This window comes from Phaenicophaeus curvirostris, chromosome 8 (assembly GCF_032191515.1).
Source record: "Phaenicophaeus curvirostris isolate KB17595 chromosome 8, BPBGC_Pcur_1.0, whole genome shotgun sequence".
In the NCBI taxonomy this organism is placed as follows: Eukaryota; Metazoa; Chordata; class Aves; order Cuculiformes; family Cuculidae; genus Phaenicophaeus; species Phaenicophaeus curvirostris.
The window spans coordinates 37064171-37086773 of record NC_091399.1 but is presented as its reverse complement, the minus strand read 5'-3'; the positions used below and the strand labels follow the sequence as shown (position 1 = coordinate 37086773).

Below are 22603 nucleotides of genomic sequence, written 5' to 3'. Positions count from 1 at the left end.
ATGCAGAGAGCTGAGTGGGTACGAGCCTCTTGAGCAATTGACTTAGACAAGATAAAAGAGTGCAAATCCTGAAGATCAAAAAAAGCAGATAGCCTGGTCTATCTAAAAATTAGCACTGGTAACAACTGTGATTGTAGTAATGCATATCATCATCTGTTTTCATCAGAGTTAAGGTGCTGCCAAAAGAACCACTGGTGAAGAAGTGCAGAAGTGAAAAAAAAAAATTATTCCTGTTTGCAGAGAGGACTGGCCAACAGATCCTATTTACCCAAGCTCAGGAGTTATCTGGGAATTTGTACTTTAAAATTCACAACCACTACGTAAAGCATATTAATAGTTTTTCTCACAGAAGCGATGTAAACCTCCATCTTTTTCCTTTTCTGGGTAACAAGTAAAATGTTATTTATAGTTAACTTAGCTTTTCTCTTCTCTGGACTGTCAAGGAAGCCTATACATGGAGTACTGAATCACTGCACAAAGGGAAAACATTCAAATACTGCATAACTTTTCAGATAGGACAGCTTTGTTGCTAGGCGCACAAGGAACTAGTGATTGTTACTGTTTGCCCTGTATATCTTGTATTTTTAAATGACTCAAAAACCTATCTACAGGCTACTTGCCTGGGGGACTATTTGCATGGTTTCCCAGATAAGTTCCCATTTTTTTTCCCAGGGAAAAAAAAATCGCCTTGCAAAAACTATTGAAATATCAGTATTTCTCTAAGGTTTTTGGACATTTAACGGCCAGGCTCGAACAACAGCTCAACAGTTCCTACCAGCCTGTTTTATTTCAGCCCTGAAAAACCTGGTGACAAATGCACTGATAAGATGAACAGGGGTATGCAGCAAGTCCTACCTGGAAGGTGTCCTGGCTTCTTATCCCAAAGAGAGATATGGCAATACTACCCAGGTGGCCCATGACTGTTATCTTTTCCCTTGTCCTCTGTTCTTTCTGATTTTTCAGGAATTTACACATTCTTCCTTGAGGTCCTGATCAACAGTGTGTCTATATGGCGATTGCTGTAGCAATTTTGTAGGTCTGTCCTCCTCCATGGCAAAGAGTTGTTATGTTGACAAGATCCACCTCATGTTAACAACAGCCTGGATGTTTTGAATCTGTACAAGATCAAGCCAGGAGCTGGATGCTACTCTCAGCTGGGTTCTTGCCACCCTCCACAAGTCACTTGGAACAGCATCACTTTGAGGAGCTAAACAAACCCTCATGGAGCTGCCAGCAGTTAATAAACTCAACTGTGTTGCAGTCAGCAAGATGAAAAACAACAATATGCAAAGCAGGCTCTCCCCATATCCCTGCCACCTGCTGCAATAGCAGAATATGGGAGAAAGAGCATATGACCCTTCTTTCTGCACCAGTGTGGAACAATCCAGCATTTGTACCCTAGAAAGCTATCGCACCATGCACAGCCGCAGCTTTTGTAAGATACAAACCAATCATACTGTTAAGTCTTGATCCTGCTGTGTTAAGTGGCCTGCATATTTGCAGGACTGAGACTAACTACCAGATAAGAAAATAAATACATAAATTATATTGCAAAGAAATTGCCTACAAAGCAATGCCTGAAAGGAGCATTATTTATGCTGCAATGCTGAGCACTCAGAAATGAGGAAACACCAGATTTATGGCTTCTTGTGTAATCTTCACGGCTTGGCTACTTAGGAGGGCTTGCTTCCTCAGGAGCGGAGATTTTTTCAGCACCAACTGACTTGTACCCACGTACAAAAGTAACTTCAACTTTTTTATCCAGTGTCTAATCCATTTGATGCCAACTATCTTTGGGAAAAAGAAAACCCCCCTTTCAGGATACAACTGATATAAATCTACTTTGGAATAATTATTCCGTTTCTGGCACCGTTTCCTGCTATAACATAATACAGTGTCCAGACCATTTGTTTATTTGTGTCTCCCCCAGTGCTCCTAAGTTAGTTTGCCTGGATTTGACCTCTCTGAAATGCTAGCACACGACACGCACACCCCTTTATGGCTAGGACTAATGGTAGCTTTACACACTCAGCATCCCACCCACCCTCAGCATGGCAGCTCAGTCACAGGGTTTTTGCTGTTTCCACTGGGATCTGCAGCCCTCTGCACAGCCTGAGCTCCTAGCAGGAGTTACTGGAATTATAAGGCTCTGCAAGTAGCTCTCAGAGTGCCAAGGGAGAAGAGGCAATGACCTTCCAGAGGAGGAAGAGCACTCACATTGCTCCTACTCACCAGTGAACTCTGTACAGATCTCCATAAATATGACTGTCCACAGCTGTGGCTGCATTTCTTACTGGGAACCTTATGCTTCTGTTTCCCCCTCTTTGCCCAGAAGTCAGCATCACTACATCGAGTTCTGTTAACAACCTAATAGTTTGTTTTCCACCTTCTCCTTGTCTACCAGTATCTTTATGGCACCGGGACAGATGTTTTTTTAAGGCAACCATGGCCATCCAACAAAGTAGCTGCCCAAATGTACAGAAAAGCTTATTCACTGTAAAGGGTTAGGTCCACACAGCCCAGTAGTTGCTCTCTGATACTGCTTCCATAGAAGTCCCAATGAGTCATGGCGTGATGGGGGAGGAATCATAGCAATGTGCTGGTTTGAGCCAGTGCCCAGACCCTGGCGGTTCTGGTAGATCTAGTAGCCCTTTCCTGTGAGGAAGGGGGGATTTCTATTCCAGACAGAGCATGCTTAGCCTACAAATGAGCAGAGTCAGGTAAGCCACCGTATGATGCAGGAGTGGCTGAGGTGGAATAGAAAAAGCTGAGATGCAAACTTTTGGTCACACTAGCAGGAACCTAGAGTTCAGCATGCGCTACATAGAGTAGGGCTTTTACCATAAGAACTTTTGACCATAAGAACTAATTTGCCTTTTTTAAAAATGAAATAAAAATCTCTAAAACATTAAAGTTCTTTGGTACTTCAGAGATATAAAAATACACTATGAATCGTAACAGCAACAGAACAGCAAATATGGTCCTGAGCCAAGCCAAATTCCCAGCTCACAGTCCCATGCAGGCAAGATGAGACTAACCAGGGCCAGTGATGAGCCGTGATGGGGATGCCTTCAGATAGCAGTCACCTTTCCTGCAGTCACAATGAAACTTGGGAATAAGCCAGGCCTACTGGAGAGGAACTGCGTGCAGTGAAGTTTGTTTGAACAATATTTGCTCAGCCCAATGCTTTTGGATAATACTAATGCAAAAAGAGAGACAGAAGTCCTTAAAGAAAACAACCTGCAGCCTTCACAGACCACAATTCTGTTTCATTTGCTGGTAAGGGGGGATATGAGAAGGTGAATTTAATGAGAATGGAGGAAAAATAAGACCTTGGCTGGGAAGGACTGCACCAGCCTCTCAGAGATGGGTGATAGAGCTTGGGAAAGGGCTTGGGAGCTGGCACTGTGGAGGAGGAGGCCTGTGTAAGGGCTTTGTGGGGCAAATCAGTTGATGCTTCTGCAGTGGAGTCCCTCTCTCCAGAATGAGGAGTCCTTGCTCTCCTCCCTGGGTGGGGAGATAACCTGACCTTTAGCTCCCGTCCCTCTCACATCCACCATCCTATGGCTTTCAATCCCCTGCATCCTCCACCCCATCTCCTCCATCCTTCTATCTCCCTCACCTGCCTCTGCGCTCTCCTGGTTCTTATCTTAGCCCTCACATCTCCATCCACCTGTCTCTCCCCGCACCCTCACTTCCCTTAAGTGTCCATCTCGTTGTCCCAGATCCAGATTTTGCTCAGCTCTTCCTGTACAGCATCCCCTGGCAAAAGGTGAGCATTGCAGAGGGGTTGTCCACCTCTGCAGCTCCACAGTGCCCATCCCTGAGCATGCCTGTACCCTCAGGAAGTACGGTTTGGCCTCGTCATTCTGTGCAGAGAGGAAGAAGATGCACACAGGCCGTCAGTGCCTGGTGCAATGTCATTCACACCTCATCAGAGAGCAGAATAAAGCATGCCTCGGGATGCATGGGATCCACTAGCCATCTCTGTACAGCCTTGCTCAAAACGAGATGCTCTGCCTCAAGCAGCACTTTAGGCTTGGTGGAAGGACTAAATATGATGTCCGGCGTTAGGAAGTCACTTGTCCTTTTCTGCATCTTTTGGCTTCAAAACATAGGAAGATGTGAGTGAAGGCAGGTGGGCTCATATTAAAGGGCATTTTTTCCAAGGGTGAGATTTTTTTGCTCATTCTTCCTGTGCCTCTGGCCACTGGGCTCTTCATCTGGCCAGTGGCTAAATCATCCTGCAGCTGCACTGAGAGCGAGCATCAGAATCCAAGTAACCTGGCACCGCCACTTCTGTAGCCACCTAGCAGTTACAGACCCCACCTTAAACAAAAGTAGCACGTCTGCATCAATCTAAATAAGCTCATTTGTGTTTACTATGAGAATGACTGGAAATAAATGGCATAGTAGTTCCTGTTAGTTACTGTTTCAAAACATTATTGGATGTTTTGTAAACTATGGAAATACCTAGTGAAAGCATTTGAGTGTGTACAGTTACATGTACCCACACATATAAACAAACATGCACATCATACTCAAAGCACCAGTTTTGGTTTAAAAACTCATGTGCTACTCATGAAACTAATAGATCCTCCTCAGATGAGCAAAAAAAAAAACCCCAAAACCCCTAAAACCAAGCTCAACTACTTCTTTATACAGGCTATAGGTCGCAGCACTGGACAAATGTTTCTTTGTGTCTTAGATCGAAACTCATTGACCAACAGTTGCTGTTCTCCTCTGCAGGAGCAGATAAACCATGGGGGTTTGGGTAAAATCATAAAATTAAGGCAGTACCAGGTTGGCAGTTTGAAACAGACACCATTGTAAAATGTGTTGCACTGTTAAATGGAAAATAAAGCACACCACAGATGCTTCTAATAACTCCAGTTTCAAGTAAATTTTCCCTCCTTTGTCTTAAAGAGCTTTTGATGTGTAGTCACAACATTGTCCTCTCTCTCTGTTTTTAATAATTTTATATTACCTCAGCAATATTACTGTCCTGAAATATACTGAACTTTAATCTCTGAGAGATCAAACAGGAAGAAATATGATGGGATAGAGAGTGACTGACTTGGGGGCAATATTCTCTCTTCCTATAAAAGACAACCCACAGCAAGATAAAAATTGCTTCTCAGATTCCATGGACATTGCATCTTTAAGGGAAGCTTTTGGGCCCACGGAGAGAGCAGACTTGGGGCCACAAAAAACATAGCCACTGAACATGCAGCCAAAAGAAAGCAAGCTTTCACAGAGCTCAAGGATGTGGTTTTGGTGACTACATGCTTTAAGATTGGTCCCAGCACCCTCAGACCTCCTTGGCTCAGCCATGCCCTGCAAGTCTAGCAGCTGAGAATCATTTGGCTACTGTCTTTTCACTGGGATAAACGTGCTGGCTCTGTCTCAAGCAAAAGAAATATCTCAGACAAAGGTGCAAGGTTACGTACCATGAAGACATTGTGATAGTGTGGGAGGGGAATTTAGGAAACGGTACACAGATTTTATGGACACAAAGGAGGTGCTCCTTCAAAACACAGCTAGTGCTTCCTCTCCAAAAGACATTTGCTCCTCATCACTGAGGTTCTGCAACAGAACCAGAGTTGGTGAAATGCAGCTTAGCAAGGCTGCTCATTCCATTCCCTGACCACAGAATTATGATGAATTCATATTCTAAAGAAATATTGGTAAAAATATCATAACATACAGTAAAGATGCTGTAATTCTTCCTGGCAAATAAAAAAAAAATTACTTTTTTGGGGTTTTTTTTGCCCATTGCAGTACTTTGGAACAAAAGTCAGTTTTTGAACAAAGTTCTTCTTTTTAAGAAATGTGTTAACACATATCTCCCTGCTGTCTTGAGAACCTGCTCTGTAACATGCTCTGAGAATGCATCAGTGAACTGCAAAACCAAGTTTCTCATAGGTACAGATTAAAGGTTCAGGGTTTCATTGAGTTCATTATTACTCCTAAGGACTCTCCAGAAGGTAAAAAGCCTGACTCAGACACCACTAAAATAAATGCAAAGGGTCCTGTGGATTTCAGCACGTTTTATGCCAAGCCATAAGAAGCAATGAGAAGAATTTATTTTTTTGCTTTTTTTGCAGAGCTGGGCTTCCTGTGACATGACCATCTTTGGTAAGAGGAGAGAGATTACCCTCTCTTCCTATTTGCAGCTTTATCACGTTCACGAATTTCTACTTAATATACGTAATTTATAACCAGTTATTGATATCTTATACTTTCATGGGGTGGCCGATGATAAAGTCATAGATACCTTAGTGCTTTGGTACACCCAACAACTAGTGTGACACAGAGTAGAAGGGGCCAGAGGGTGGCTTAGCCCATCACCTTCTTTCCACCAGCACTGCCCAGTGCCTCCTGAAAGTAGTTCTGGCTGTGCAGCTCCTCTCTTCCAGCCTGAGCTGTACCTGGCTTACCTTGACCACGCTAAGCCTAATGGTATGAAACAGAAGAAAAGAGGTATCCTTTGGTAAAACAACTCTTATTTTGTGAGGAGGCAAAGACAATGCTCAGACATCATGAAAAGAGCAAATCCTGACAACGAGCCAGATACCTCTGCATAAATACAGGAACTAGAGCCAATAGATGTTTAAGGTACTCATTCCATAGGATTGAGTCCATAGGGAAGGGCATGTGTTTGTACTTGAGATAGTTTCTCTATCACCTGCCTTACTATCAGGAGTGTTTTGAGTTAGGTGGACGTTTTAAAGCTCTCCTGGTACATTATAGAACAGTATTGGAACAACAAGCAAATGTAATAGAGCATTTCCAAGCCTGCAGCCTTCTTGGATATCCTTATTCATGCAGAGCAAATAACAGATTCCTTTTTGACAGTTTCCCATGCTCTGGATAAAGGTAAACTAGTATTTCTGAGTCTCTCAGCCCAAATTCTGCACAAACAGCCCTCTGCTTTACCTTCTGCTTTCAATTCAGAGAATGTAGAAACCCACAGTAATCACTCCATGTGGGACCAAGGGATACAAATGTCCTTTTCAGTCTCTGCAGTTTGGTCTTTAAATTAGCAAATATTTACTCTCTTTTACAGAAATACAAGCTTACCTGGAGGGAATGTGATTCTCCAGATTGAAGGCTTACCAAAAAGTGTTTATTCAGTTTTCTTTCCAAATCTCTAGAGCTTCTCAACCCATTATTGCATTTCCAACAGTCTTGGCTGTCCCATCGCTTTGAAGAAGAGATGATTCTAGCATGCAGCATTAGGAATCTGGAAAATTCTCTCCACCTTTGTTTGCCATGAAAATACCTTTCACCTGCGTCTGCTTTCCCAGCTGAGGCCCAATTTCTTACTTTCTGGCAAGATTTATTTTCCACATTATCTAACTGGTTTTTAGAATACTTCTTTCCCTCCAGTCTCTCCCTGATGAATTCCTACCTCCCTACATTAGCATTTGTTCGCTATGCATCAGCTGAGAGCCAAGACTGTGATTTCAGCCTCACAGTTCACAAATTTCACCAAGACAGAGAGAAAGGCAGGAATAGTTTTTTGCAAGAGTTTTCAGGTGTATTGTTCCATGCTGGTTTACATCTGTGAGTCTAAAAATATTTTACCTTTAAGGACCCAGCTTACTTTGAAATAAAGGAAAAAAACTAAGCTGGGTTGTGAGTGAGCTTGTACTGTAGCTCGTTAATATCAAAACCACAAAGTGTGTGAGGAACTATTTTATGACTCCCATTCCTGCTCCAGTAAGTATTAGGTTACTGCTTTCCTATCAGGGTGATTAAAGCTAAGGATGCAAACTCACAGCTAAGCTTACCCATATAAGACGTCAGTCCCATAGGAGGTAAGCGTATAGACCTGATGTGAGGGTGGTTTGACTTGAATGCGGCTCAAGCTTCCTTTTATAGAATGGAATGTAATTATGGCATTATGCCTAATATGTTCAGATATGACCTGATGTGACACAGATCATTTGCCATCTGAAGGGGCAGAGACCACCTGCCCAGATGTCTCCTGAGTTGGTTCCACAGATGTGTAGATGAAAAGAAAGCCCCCTGAAGATTCTTCCATTTTCTTCACACATTCACTCAGCAAAGGCTATTGCTTAACAGGGATGAGCAAATACTTTGATATCACTGATTATTGTATCTCAATATCTTTTTTCAGCCATATTTTTGCATAAATTTCTGTATGTCAGCTATGCCACGAAGACTCTTATTTCCCCATTGACTTCCATCTCCAGCATGTTCCCTACTGAATACTTTGCCATAATAGCATAACCTGAGGACCACAGATATATTTGTCTGCATATAGTTTCTTCTGCTTCTGAAACAAGATACTTATGAAGTGGCAGACCATCTTTAAACTGGCACTGTTGAAATTTCAAGCCTTTAATGGTACAGGCTGAAGAAAAAATGGGTGAAAAGAAGGGCTTCATCCTTCTCAGTGCCTTTTATGCTTAAGATGCAAAGGAATTGTTTGCACTAACGGAACCACTCGAAAAAGTATTCAGAAGGTGACAGAAAAAATGGATCAAGAACAACAGTATCTGTTGAACAACAACTCTCTGTTGAACAAGGTGCCAAGCGAGCACAACAAAGCTGTGGGCATGTGCAAGTGAGAAAGAGCAATTCCCCAGCCTCTGGTTATGCTAATAGCTATCGCTCAGAGAAAAATATCCCATCCATTTCTGTAAAACACCTCTGCTCAGAAGTAATTTTTTAGCATTTAAGAGTCTAATGACCTGACACAGATACAGAAGTCAATACGATGTTATTATTATCTTCAGTCAAAACTATATTTTACCTAACATACATTGTATTTTCATCACTGATCCAGACCAAAATTTAATCCACCTAGAAGCTGACATCTCAGATTCATAAATGATCTCAGAAGTCACAAAAGTCCTCCCTATATAATTAGTGATTGTACTTAATCTGCAAGTACAGTTTCACTCCTGTACAATGGAGAGGAAGCCTGACAGCTCCAGGCACTGCAGCGAATACAACACACCAAGAAAGCTCATACGATGCAGCAGGAGATAAAACTTAAGCCAGGGGCCGAAAGGGTGGTGCTAGCCCTTGGTATGGAGCTAAACTGCACTGATGAGATCACAGCAAAGACTGCATCATTCTCACAGGGTAGTGACGCTGTCCCACTTCTTTTGTGTGCTCTGCAAATACTTGGTCAAGTAATCATTTAAGGCTCTGTATGTTACCTCTAAGTAATCCGTCTGCAAATATTACTTGCAACACTCTCATGTCTCATTCAAGTGAGCACTTCAGCAGGCTCCTGACCTGAGCTGAGTGAACAGACTTTAGCTCTCTGTTAAATATGAAACTTTTCGAGTACCTTATTTCAAGATGGAGGAAATACTGATATGTTTACATTAAAACAATGTTTTAATAAACAGCAGCATAAAATAATCAGTGTTTAATATCATCTCTGGCATGTGAAATACAAAAATGCACATATCTTAATTATAAAATAGCCTTTGTTATTACATTTTCATGCTTGCCTAATTGAAATGCCCATAATTAATAAATCAATCATCAAGTAATACAGTGATTAAATGCATGCAGTGAAAACAAAGAAAAATATTTGTATAAGGTAGTGGCTGAGTATCACCATAATATATTTCAAGAACATCTACATCAGGTTAAAAATAAAAAGAAACAGACCAAGATATAAAATGCAGAGATGTATTTTCACTTCTGCTGTACAAAATATTATCACACTTCTGTGCAAAAAGATAAAAATAGTCATATTATACAACATTGTCAACTGAGCAAAAGAATGGTTTTGTTCTGTGTACAATAAAAATGCTATTCAGTACAAAAAAGTCTGTAAAAAACTGTAATGTACACAGCACTTTTGTAACTCATTAAAGTGGTTTCAAATGAATAATCTAGATTGCTTATACCTGAATGATTTTTTAGTAATTATACAGATGTTGTATTTCTAAGTTGAAAGTTAACACTAATTCACATTATTAGAACTGATAGACAAAATTGCTATCAATGGATTTGCTGCCTGATGGAATGTGTTTCCCTTTTTTTAGGGTTACTGGAGTCATAGTCTCTGAAGTTACACATTGATCTGAAACAATAAATATTCCTGGGAAAACTGATTGTCATATATAAAATCGTGGTTTGGAGCCTTTCTGTTAAACAGTTGCATAGCAACAAAAGGATATAAAATTTCCGCTTCAGCTACCTATAAAGATTATGAAATGTTATCTTTGAATAAGTTGATTAGGGTTCTGAAATTAAAACACTTTAATTTCATTTCCTTTAAGGCAATTGCTTAAAACTCCAGCCATCTTTAGCAGCCAATAGCAGATGATTTTTGTAGACTGCAAGTTGATAACTCAAGCTATGTGCTGTCATATAAATGACTTTTTTTTGGTCTGAATCTCACCTCAGACTCCCAGCTTAATGAGAGACCAAAATCCTACCTGAAGTAATTTATCTAGCTCTCAGATCACATATTTGAAACATAATCCTTGACTGCAAAATTTACAAATATTTTAACTAGCTATTGGAACTGAAATTGCACACCCAGTAGATATCTGAATATTTGCATCTCCTAAAAAAAGAGACAAATATTAAAATATGTTTTCAGTATAAAAATGTTTCTGTGATTTAAACCACTTCAGGGGTTTAAAAAGTTGTGAAAAAAGCACATGAACAAATGTACTTATTAAAAAAAAAAAAAATTCCCGTCCCCTTATTTGAATTGTTGGTGGCACTTAAAGAAACAACGCGTCCATTCACAAAGCAGAGAATTCATACCACAATGACCTTTGTCTGGTTGAGTCTGCCCATCCTGTTAAGCAGTTAAACTTCACAGAAGATACTTGCTGCAATGTCTGTTAAACAACCAGAAGAATCTTTAATAAAATATTTGAATATAAATCTTTTCTACGACTTTCTAGTTTGTATTGTAAATAGTTATATTTACAAAGGCCTCACTTATTTACAATTCAGCTGAAATCATAGAATCATTAGGTCCATGGATGCTGGAGTCTCCTAATAGGGAAGGCTGCTTTGAGTCAATTTTGTATGGTTTTTGAGTTTTGTTTCCAAACACTGTTATACCGATTCCCCCTGGATGACTAGGAATTGACATATGAGATAGCAAAGGAATATTTGCTTCCTGGTTGGATCCTGAAGATGGCAAACTAGTGACATGACCTGTGCTAGTCGATCCACTGGCGCTGCTCGGAGAACGACTCTTTGGTGGAGGGCAATGCTGGATTACCCTGGGTGGCCCTTGCGGTTGATAGTGGGCAGCTGGGAAAGCAGCATATCCTGGTGGAATCGGGTACCCATTGATCGGGATATATCGCTGGTTTTGAGGTATTGGGGGTCCGATGAACCCGGCGATTTGGCCTTGTGGTATACCTTGGGCTGGAAACATGTAGTTAGGGTACCGGGGATTACTGAGATTACTAACAGGACTTGCGCTGAGGGAAGTCGTTTGAGTGGTGGCATTCCCACCAGAGGGGGTAGTAGAACTAGTGTGGCTTGAAAGACCCTCCCACGAGCGCAGCCTGGCATGGATTTCTTTAAATCGTGGCCTCCGGGATGGCAGATCATGCCAGCACTCTGTCATCAGGCTATACATTCTGGGAGGACAGTCTTCAGAGCATGGCAGCAGTTGTCTTTTCCTGATCATCTCTATGACTTCTTGATTACTAAATCCATAATATGGTTGAAGTCCAAAGCTGAATATTTCCCATAAAACGACTCCAAATGACCAAATATCTGAATCAGAAGAGAACTTGCCATACATAATTGCCTCCGGTGGCATCCAACGAATTGGCAAGAGAGACTTGTTTTGAACTCTGTAATAATCTGCTGAGTAGATTTCTCTTGAGAGTCCAAGGTCTGAAATTTTCACATGAAGTTGTTCTCCAATTAAAATGTTACGAGCGGCGAGATCCTTATGGACAAAAAAATGACTTGATAAATACTCCATCCCAGCTGCAATCTGGACTGCAATATGTAGGAAATCCCCATGGTCCAGGCTGGATTTTACAGTCCCATCTTCATCACTGCTGCATCCAACATCTGAATGTGGCGATCGCATGATGAGAAACTCATGGAGGTCTCCTTGGTTCATGTACTCAAAAAGCATGCAGACGGGTTGTTCCTGGGTCACAACACCGAGGAGGCAAACAATATTAGGGTGATGGAGCTCGGCCATAAGAGATGCTTCTTGCTGGAACTCTGCCCACTGCTGGGGGTTGTTAAAGTCTTTCAGTGTCTTGATAGCCACAAGCTGAGCGTGATCCATGCCTGGAAGGTAGAGGTGTCCCTTGTAGATTTTGCCAAAAGCACATTCACCCAGTTCTTCCATGAAACGAACAGCAGATAGAGGCAACTCTTTAGCCTTACTCTGTTAAAGAAAGGACAGCAAAAATGTCAGAAAAACAGGACTGAATACATATTTTGAAGTAAAAGATCTTTTCACACAGTATGTCTGAAAGCCAAGCAGACCAACACAGGAACTTCTTGGGCTGCACACCCACATGGCAACAATCCTGCTCAGCCCTGTGAGGTGTGGGCTTTAGTGTGAGGGCATCAGTCGCAGGTCAGATACAGCCTGAGGCACACCAGTATCCCAGCAGTGGCAAAGCTCAGGACTGAGTGTCGCCTCAGCTCTGTGCACCGTGCTCCAAACCTAAATTTAAAATTACTTTTTACTCTCTACACAAGATCAGATAAAAGTAGTATTAAATTTAAATACATGCAGGAACTACCAGCATTTCAGCAAAGGCATCTATATACTTGGGCATTTATATACTTAAAACTGAATCTGACTAATCTGAGGAATTGAGGCAATTCACTTACTTTACTTAAGTACATGCTGAAGAGTTCTCTGGGCCCAGGCCTAAAGTTTTAGCAGAAAACTTTTTTTATAAACTAAGTCCTTGCAGCAAATACCTCCTTGACTTTGTTATTAACCCTTCAATGAACAGTAGAGACTATTTCTGTTCACACTTGACTGAATGTTCAGTCCTGAAACATGCAGGACAGTGGGCTAGAAAAATGAAATAGTGATCAAGGAAGAAAGGCGAACTTTTTTAGAATGCTGTTGTTATTCTGGGTGCATATAGTCACTCTTAGGCCATAAAGAACTTGTATTATTTACAAACATTAACTTCCACATGTGCTTGTAACACCTAATCCCAAGTCCACTCATTTAGGGTCCTCGGTATAACAACAGGTAGTAACTCAAGGCTAACGAGTTTGGGATCTATGTTTTGTAATTAGTGTAAACATTAGCATTTGCATTCCTGAAATAATATAATGGCAGCTTTACAGTGGCAATACAGGAAAAAACCTGACATTTTAAAAAGTCATTAAAAAATGACACCTTGGAATAAATGAATTCTAATCATATTGACCACTTACGACTTCTAGACAAATGCTGCGTTAATAATAATAACAGTAATAATAATAATGATAATAAGCCATTTAAGCAGGCAGCCAGTAGACTGTACGGTGATGGCAGGAAATTAGCTATATTGTTGAGGAACAGATGGTTTATATTATACAAATCCTTTAGGCTAGAACTTGTTTAGGTCTGGCATATTGTAAATTATATTTTAGTAATGAAAGTGAAATGACCTCTGTCTGACCTGAGGCTGGGTTCGTCTGTTTGAACCAACATAGTGGAAAACTATGAAAGAAAATGAAGTCATAAAGTTTTGGCAGGAAGGGCTCATTTCAAGTTAAGCGGTTATAAATCTGCTTAGTTTTTGTTTGACAAGTATTTGTCATACATCGGTGTACAAAATGGAAAGAAGTGTAAAATACATATGAGGCAGCGCGCCAAAGTAAACTGAGTACAAAGGCATAGCAGTAAGAGTGAAGCCCACCACCTCTATCTCTTTATCAGCTCTTTCCATTAGGTGAATTGACAAGACGAGTTTAGTTTATTATATTTTTTGAAGGCAATTAAAATCCCTTAAAACTGAAACAGGCTTTTGGATGAAATACTAACATTTCTATTTGTACAAGCAAACACACATCTACCTCAGTTGGAGCTTGAAGCCTAAGCGTGTTTTTACCCAAAGTTGACATTAATACTGCACACAGTATTTTAAAATAGGATTCTACTTCCTTTCTTTTAAAATTTTGTTTGAAAGGCAATCAAAACACTTGCGACAGGGAGGGCTGGGCTTCCAAGCGGGAAAATACAGAATTAGCATAAATAAGATGGAAAATATTTTGCAGCATACAGCTTTGAACATAAAAAGAAAACAGTTCAGTCTATATTTGCAAACACTTCTGGGCAAGTTGCTTTCCCATGTCCTGTGCATAAGGCACCAGTGTGTCAGCAGTCAAGGTGGAAAATGTGACATTGAAGCGATGCTGACATTCCCATTATCTCCAGTTTAGCCAGGATGGCACCCCAGGTATGTTGTATAACAGGGACCAAGAACCAAATCCAAATTTAACATTTTGACACTCAGCTACTCTAAATTGTACATGAAAGATGAAATTAAGAACCTCAAAGGAAAATCAAGATAAATTCACTGGGCCAGTGTGTGGGGAACGGAGGAGTTAAAATGTAACAACAGACCAAACTCCGTCTGACCACCTTGAACAGATTTCCTGCACAACAGTCCTACTGGCATCACGACATCAGCCCCCCAATGCCTCTAACACTATTTAAATCCCAGTACTACCATTACACTGTGTAAGGACGTCTCAGTATGCAGTCTTTATTACCAAAGGGCAAAAGCAGCACTGCATTTTCCAGCACAGCCGCATAGTGGGTTTACTTTCATTGCTGACTTAAAAGGACTTTCCCACTCTCTGTGAGCTGGTGGTCAGCTGGAATTTTTCTCTGTAACAACTTTCCGTGTCTGTCCCTGCTGCACTGAGACTGCGGCTCCACAGAGACATAGGGCAGCAGCACCGAAAGAGCAACTACTGCCTGGACAGCACAGCCCCATCCACCCCTGCCCCTTGTAGTGCACTCCCTGGCTACAGCTATTTAAATAATTTTCCCTAGGCTGCCACAATTAACTCCTCATACCCTAATTCTATAAACACTTAAGAGCAAGTAACAGCCCCATCCCATAGTTGCTTTATTGAACCTAAGAAGAAAACTACTCCCGAACGGAGCTCCTGAAACAGAATGGCAACCTCTTCTGATGCTGAATGATTAGCTCTGCTGAAAGAATACCTACAGGAGCAATATCTGAAGAACAGAATTCATATTTCTGAAACTCAGTAAAATCAGGATGTGGAATCATTTTCCTATGGCAATTTCTACCAAAAATTACAGCTTACTCAAAGGCATGCCTGACTGTTTCAGATACAACAGTCTACACAGGTTTTATGCCAATTATTTGTAGATATTTGGTTTCAATCTGAAACCCTTCAAAAGAACAATCTCCATCAAGTTGCTGAAGAGAATTGGTGCAGAGTGAAAAACAAACAAACGCGCCTTCCAGGGCATTGTCTTGCCCATAGGTGGCAGAAGTCAGTTACAGCCCTGAAGTGAGTGATCCACACAGGCTGGCAAATTGGCTGTCCTGCCAATAAACACGCAGTTCAAGGTTAATCATGCTTAAATCTTAAATGATTTTAAAAAATGCTTCATGAACTTGGGGTTACAGTGAAGTGAAACAATACCAGCAACATGACCCGCTATGCATCAGCTGTGCTGGGCGGAACTGCAGGCAGATTTTTGAGGCTCTGTTTGGGTTATTTCTCTTTTTAACTGAGAGAATGGGTAAGCCTGAAAATGCAAGGAATAAATCTTTCCTATTTCAGCTGAGTGAAAGATGACACATGACTACAGCAGACCCATAAAAAACTCTCCTGAGAAAATGCTGAATCACATGTTTATCTTCACTATTTTCTAACTGAGACAAGGCAAATTAAGAGATACTTCAGTAATGGGTTGACTTCTTTATGACAGAAAATGCTCCAGCTCCTATTTACCCAGATAAATGGACACACAGGAATTACCTCCACAGGTCCAGCACACTTCCTATGCAGCTGATGAGAAAAGTCCTTAAAAAAATTAGAGCTAAAGACACCAGTAGAAACTGCAAGATAGAAATCGGTTTAATATTTCGGCAATGAATTGATCAAAGCATTTAACTACTTGCCTTTACAGACAGCAAATGTCAAAGCAGAAATAAGGGATTACCTTTGGTTTGTAGGCATTGAGCATTGACATCTCCACGTTTTGTCCTCTTACGTGTTTCGGCTGTCTTTGAACGGGAGGGGAGGATGACTTCTGATTGTTGCGACAGATGCAGATGAAGAAGAAAAGCAAGGCAATGGCCAAAGGAATAGTAACACTTGGCACTAGGATATACAAGATTTCCATTTTGTTCTTTTCCTTGGAATCCTTATAATCTGGTTCAGGAAAAAAGAAAACAAAACAATGAATGAATTATCCCACAGATTCAAACACATCCCTGGGTCAACTAGAAATGTTAAGAAAAATAAACCATCCAGGTAATACCACTGCAATCTACCTTGAATGTGGTTTTATTTCCTTGATATTAATGGAACAAATAATTTTGATGAGGAACATTTCTTTAAGAACACAGAACGGCCAGGAAAACTGCCCTGCAGCATGTCAGTTCAAACCTACTTATGGTCATGCAATAACTGAAAACTGTGCAGTGGCTATTGCTTGCGATAAAATGAAGTAATGATCTAATACAGGTCCACAAAAAAAGTTAATTTATAAAATATCTTACGGAAGAAAGAGTCTAGTGGGATTATGGACTCCCTGTTTTAATACGCATATTAGGTTTCAGTGCTACAGTTGCCGTAATTCAAAAAAAATCTGAGAAGCCATTAAAAAGGACAGTTTCATCCCCCTATTTATTTCCAGTCTAGCATTGGCCAAAGCACTTGTGTGGCCACCCAGGGCACAGGAACAAACAACATGTGCAATGAAAACTTATTTTCTTGTTAGTTTTAGGTGCAGGAGCAAGACAGTTAGGGACTCTAGAAGACAAGAAATGAAGAACACCTGGAAAATGGGAGGAAATACATGGGTATGGCAAGAAATAGAGAGAACAGTCTTGTTTTTTTATCCCAGAAAGTCAGGGGTTCAAAAAGTCTGAGCACAGATAAAATCTGTAACATAATCTTAAAAAAAGATCTCTTATATACTGAGGACTTGGTCTTAATAGGATTAACAGGCTAAAGGGAAAACCCACCCCTCTACTTAGTATATACTAATAGTGTGGCATCTGAGCAGGGTGGCAAATGCTGGTACAAAGGACACAGCAATGATAGTTGAAAGGAAATCTAGAGCATGGATAAAAAAGAAGGATCTGGAAGAAGCTGGGAAGCCGGTTTATTTAACATAGTGTGAATGCTAGCTGCATTATTTGCTCCCTCCACAAGCAGCTCTCTTCACAGCGAGGGAATGAGTGATTAATTTTAGAAACAAGAAACCCTCTTCTACCAGTGCCCAGGAAGGCATAGCTAGGACATCAGACATTCACTTTCCTCCAGCTGGCTCTGGTTTCATAAGGCACACCGCTTGGGAAAGGTGCAGTGGGAGGGGAGAGAGATGCTTTGAGAAGGAGCTCATGTCCTCACGTTCACGCAGCACCTGCTTGTGTTGACAAGGACATACCATCCAGCTGGACTGCTCTCGGCATGGGGACGCTTAAGCCTGCTTTGCTCTGGTACTTCCCAGGAGCATTCATAGAGTTTAGTGTATAGTTACGCATGGATTAACACACTAACTATCTAGTACACCAGGAACTTTCAGGATCACCTTGAATCATAGAATCATAGAATAAACAGGTTGGAAGAGACCCACCGCATCATCGAGTCCAACCATTCCTATCAAACACTAAACCATGCCCCTTAGCACCTCGTCCACCCGTGCCTTAAACACCTCCAGGGAAGGTGAATCAACCACCTCCCTGGGCAGCCTGTTCCAGTGCCCAATGACCCTTTCTGTGAAAAATTTTTTCCTAATGCCCAGCCTAAATCTCCCCTGGCAGAGCTTGAGGCCATTCCCTCTTGTCCTGTCCCCTGTCACTTGGGAGAAGAGGCCAGCACCCTCCTCTCCACAACCTCCTTCCAGGTAGTTATAGAGAGCAATGAGGTCTCCCCTCAGCCTCCTCTTCTCCAGGCTAAACAACCCCAGCTCTCTCAGCCACTCCTCGTAAGACTTGTTCTCCAGGGCCCTCACCAGCTTTGTTGCTCTTCTCTGGACTCGTTCCAGAGCCTCAACATCCTTCTTGTGGTGAGGGGCCCAGAACTGAACACAGGATTCGAGGAGCGGTCCCACCAGTGCCGAGTACAGAGGGAGAATAACCTCCCTGGACCTGCTGGTCACGCCGTTTCTGATCCAAGCCAAGATGCCATTGGCCTTCTTGGCCACCTGGGCACACTGCTGGCTCACGTTCAGTCGGCTGTCAACCAACACCCCCAGGTCCCTCTCCTCCAGGCAGCTTTCTAGACAGACTTCTCCTAGTCTGTAGCACTGCACAGGGTTGTTGTGCCCCAAGTGCAGGACCCGGCACTTGGCCTTGTTAAACTTCATCCCATTGGACTCAGCCCATTGGTCCAGCCTGTTCAGATCCCTTTGCAGAGCCTCCCTACCCTTGAGCTGCAGGATTGGTGGCCTTAGGCTGGTTGTTACCAAAGGAGATGGTGAATGTCTGCAGCAGCATCAGGTTTAGTGGAATCTGGCAGAGCGGGGAATGTTTTATTATTTCTACAGGGTCATTTCAGTTTGTTTGTCTGTGTTTTCCAGGCTGAATTTGTAGAAGTGCTTAGCAGCCCACACAGATATCTTTTATATATTTAATTAAACATGAACTTGATCTGAAGCTTGGGCTTGACTCAAATTGTGACAGAGGCAAAGTTCAAATGGTTCTGGATGTCACTTTGCATAACCCCTCTCCTCTTACAGGCTTGCACTGTCCTGCTCCTCCCACACTCCTTTTTGACTACTCTTTTTAGATTAAGATGTGCCATCTGGTTTTTAATTGAGAGGAGAGATAGTCCAAATATTCCTATGGCCTTTGGGAAACAAGAGAGGACTAAAGCATCGTCCTTGTCACAGTCTCCCTAAGCCCAGCAGAAGGGCAATGTGTGCTCTTGCCCTTTTCTTAGTCAATGTCCAACTCTACTGTGTGGACCCACTGCGCATTTCCTTCAAGAGCTGCTGCCCCTCTAGCACGGCCACACAATCAGTGCCTCTCCTTGCTCCTTCAAAACCTTCTCATGTTGGTCTTTGCTAAGCCTCATGCTCAAATTGCTCCATATTTCACATCTTCCCATATTCAGGTTGACAAACTTTTATTAAATGAATCTGTTGCAGCTTGTGAGTCAACTGAAAGATACAGTTGAAGAACAAAAAAGAAAGCATCAGCACAGGGCAGATGGAGACCTGGGCACTAGTTCATCACCTGAACTATTCCAGTCAAAGGGAATTATTATTCTTATTAAGTAGCAGCCCCTGCCATGAAGCTTCATTAGGTTAATAGGTTTCCTGGGAGCCATGCTAATTAAATCCATTTCCCATCTAGGCACGTCCTGGTGAGGCAGAAGGCACAATACTCATTAAAATGTGCCTGAAACGGCTCTTTCAGCCAGTGCAAAACCAGTAAAATGCAAGTCTCACATGGTATTTTGGTTTTAGTGTGCAGATTAGCACTTAACAATTAAATTACTACTCACCTGATATAGCTCTATTTGTCTGTATTTAGAATAATAATGAATATAACCCAGCTCTACAGTGAGTACCATTTAAGGCAGTGCTGAGAGGTAATTAAAACCCTTGTCAGGAATTCTTCGAGCCAGCCAGCCTGCCTATCTCATTTATTATCTAGTAAAGTGTTCAAATCAGAGACTTTTCCACCACGTCTGAAAGCATCCTGTGTTCAGCTATTTCAGATCAAAAGACTGAGCCAGTCCTGGGACCTCAGAGCCCATCTAGAAGGGGCCTGGCAAGCAGCTCCCCTATCAACTCTTAATTACCCAATTATCCATAAGTTGTGGAACACAAAACGCGCATGGCTGAAAGGTCATATAGCGACAGTGCAGTGGAGTACAGAAAGCTCAACAGCATTGCTGGTGGCTGACATGCTGAGCCCCCTGAGCCTGCCCAAACCCCCTGGAGTTCAGCTACTTCTCCTCACCATGAGCAGCCCAGGCATCTGCCTGAAGCCACGCTGCTCCCAGGGTGGAGAGGCAAGAGCAGACAGTACACTAAGAGGAGTCTTGCTGTCTGTTACTTAGATCCATTTTTTTACTGAAGGGCTGAAAAAGATCTTTGTAATAGTTTATATGGATTGAATTATTCTTGCGCTTATCACTGCACCTAATTAATAAGGAAAATAACTTAAGTCAAATGCACTGAAATAATAGCAAAAGAGATATGGATTTTTAAAGCACATATGAACATTAGAGAGGGTTTGAGATGCACATGATATAGCCCAGACTGTCTGCCTTTCCCCTGATCTACTCTCTCAGTAAGAACATAATTTAGATCCCATTTTGGCATCAATTCCCATCTTTCCATTAATTGAAAAACACTTTGGAGCAGGCTCAGAACATGTCTCACTGCAAGAATGTTCATAACCATAACCAGAAATAATTTAATTTGGTTTTGGCTATTGAACAGTAAAATCAAAAGGTATCTCCTTCCCAAAGGGAAAGATAATGTTACTGTGACGACTGCTACGCAACGTAAGATTTTGTGTGAAACTTTTTACCATGAATTTCCAGAACATTTCTGGGTGCATTTCTAGCATGTCCATGCAAATAGCTGTATTTTTTTTTGGCATGTTATCAATACTGCTATTTTGAAATGCAGATAAACCAATTTGGGACCATTTGTTCAGGCCTTCCATCTCTTTCCCTCAGGTCTCAGAAAAGCAGAATAAAGTGAGAGCTAAATCTCCACTTTTATTAATTTTGCAAAACTAAAATGCAGCCAGGGCAGTTCTGTAAGCAAAAACTTAAAATGCAGCTAAGAGGATCTGGCAAGGTCATCTCTAGTTTTTAAACAAGGCCTGGGCTCTGTTAAGCTAGGTTTCCATTTGTTAAAATGACTTTTAATAAGCCAAACGAAATGGAGAATGTTTTATAACCACTTTGTCAATCAGCATCAACAGTGCGACTTCTGTGATCTGATTTCATTTGGACTAAGGAGTTGTACTGATCATAACAGCAACTTGGAAAACTTGGGACACTTGGGCTGGCACTGTGCTGCTGTTTCACCACCTTCTGATGAGTGCTCAGGTATTCCCTAAGTAAAATATTTTCATGTCATTTCTTTACCAGCTGCATGGGCAGTAAGTGCTCAAAGCTCTCCTTGGGGTGGGGATGCTGTGGCTTTAGCTTCAAACACTCTAGTTAGCTTTTCCTACAGATCTCTTTTCAGGGAGCAAAAAAGACACAGCTCCCCTGAGCTCCTGTTTTGCAGGACAGCTGTACTGATGTGAACAAAATGGTCCCCCTTTTTGTTCCAAAACAAAATGTAAAAAAAGGTCAGTAATTACCACATGCTGGGACGTCACAAAGCTCGGACTTAAAGTTTTCATCTAAGGTGAAGCACCACGGGGCGTCCTTCTGGTTCCCCGGGTTGCGGCAGTAGGAGTGGCCCCCATTGAGCTCGGGGTACCTGATGGCCGTGAAGGTGTGGGTGTGGGGGTACTGTGAGTTCCACGGCTGGCACTGCCGCCCCGACCTGGTCACGCTCACCGTTCCCCGGTAATCTACTCCTGTGCTGTTGTAGCATTTGTGATCTGAAAAAAAACCATAAAAATGCAAAGCAATAGTTGGTGGCAGCGAGGCACCCGGGGGCAGTGAGCTGGCTGGAGCGCGCGCTGCCAGCATCCCCCAGCAGGCTGCTGCTGGCCCGCAGCCGGGACAGCCAGTTTGGGAGCACGGGCTCCCAATTTGCTGCAGCTGTAATGCAGGGCCTGCTTTGCATTCACATTCCTGGGAGGATTTAAAGCTTATGCTTCTGTAATGAAAACAGCTTATGCCAAGCGTTTTTAATATAAGATACACAAAAGAAGTAAAAACTACAGTGGGAACCTGAATTGCAGCCATTATTTTCATATGAAGGTGGAGAATTTGTGGGAGCCACGTTTTATATTTGCCTGTTCAGATGTGTAAGGGTTGTGAGCAGGCTGCAGCCCAGCCTGATCAAAGAGTGAGCTCAGGCTGTATTAGGCAGAGACTGCTGTGGACCTGGCCCCTACAAATGTTTTTTCTCACAAGCACCCCTACACTGCACCCATGGTCTGGCTGGAGCACACTGGGCTGCTGCGGGAGGCCAGGGAGGCTGAAGCTACCAATGCTCCTCAGTATTTGAATGCTTACACTGTCCTTGCTTCCTACCAAATATGAATTAGAAAAGACCTTAAGCCAATAAACAGCATTTAGTGTGACTCCATAAGCAGCTAAAGGAGGAAGTGAAAAAGTATTTCTGAATTTCTGCTCACTTTGGACTAGTCAGGGGAGAAGCACAGGCGTGGGGTGATTGGAGAGCATGGCGTTTGTGAGACTGCAAAGCCCAGCACTAGCTCCAACTTTGATGCACAAGCTCTTACGGTCAACCTTTTCACAGCAGTATTTTTTCCATGGAAGCACT

The 22603-nt window shown here is 42.1% G+C and overlaps 1 protein-coding gene across 3 annotated transcripts in view; it reads right to left on the bottom strand.

The window, feature by feature from the left end:
- Positions 1 to 10685: 10685 nt before the first annotated feature.
- Positions 10686 to 22603, bottom strand: part of ROR1 (receptor tyrosine kinase like orphan receptor 1) — a 172022-nt gene continuing 160104 nt past the window's right edge. For 2 of the 3 annotated variants that reach the window (XM_069861865.1, XM_069861866.1), the window contains exons 7-9: positions 21504 to 21749; positions 16160 to 16371; positions 10686 to 12382 (exon numbers count right to left, since the gene is read on the bottom strand). In XM_069861865.1, coding sequence (XP_069717966.1) covers positions 10958 to 12382; positions 16160 to 16371; positions 21504 to 21749 — 1883 coding nt within the window. In that variant the 3' untranslated portion in view covers positions 10686 to 10957. The remainder of the gene's footprint in view (positions 12383 to 16159; positions 16372 to 21503; positions 21750 to 22603) is intronic. The other variant, XM_069861867.1, reaches the window with a different exon arrangement.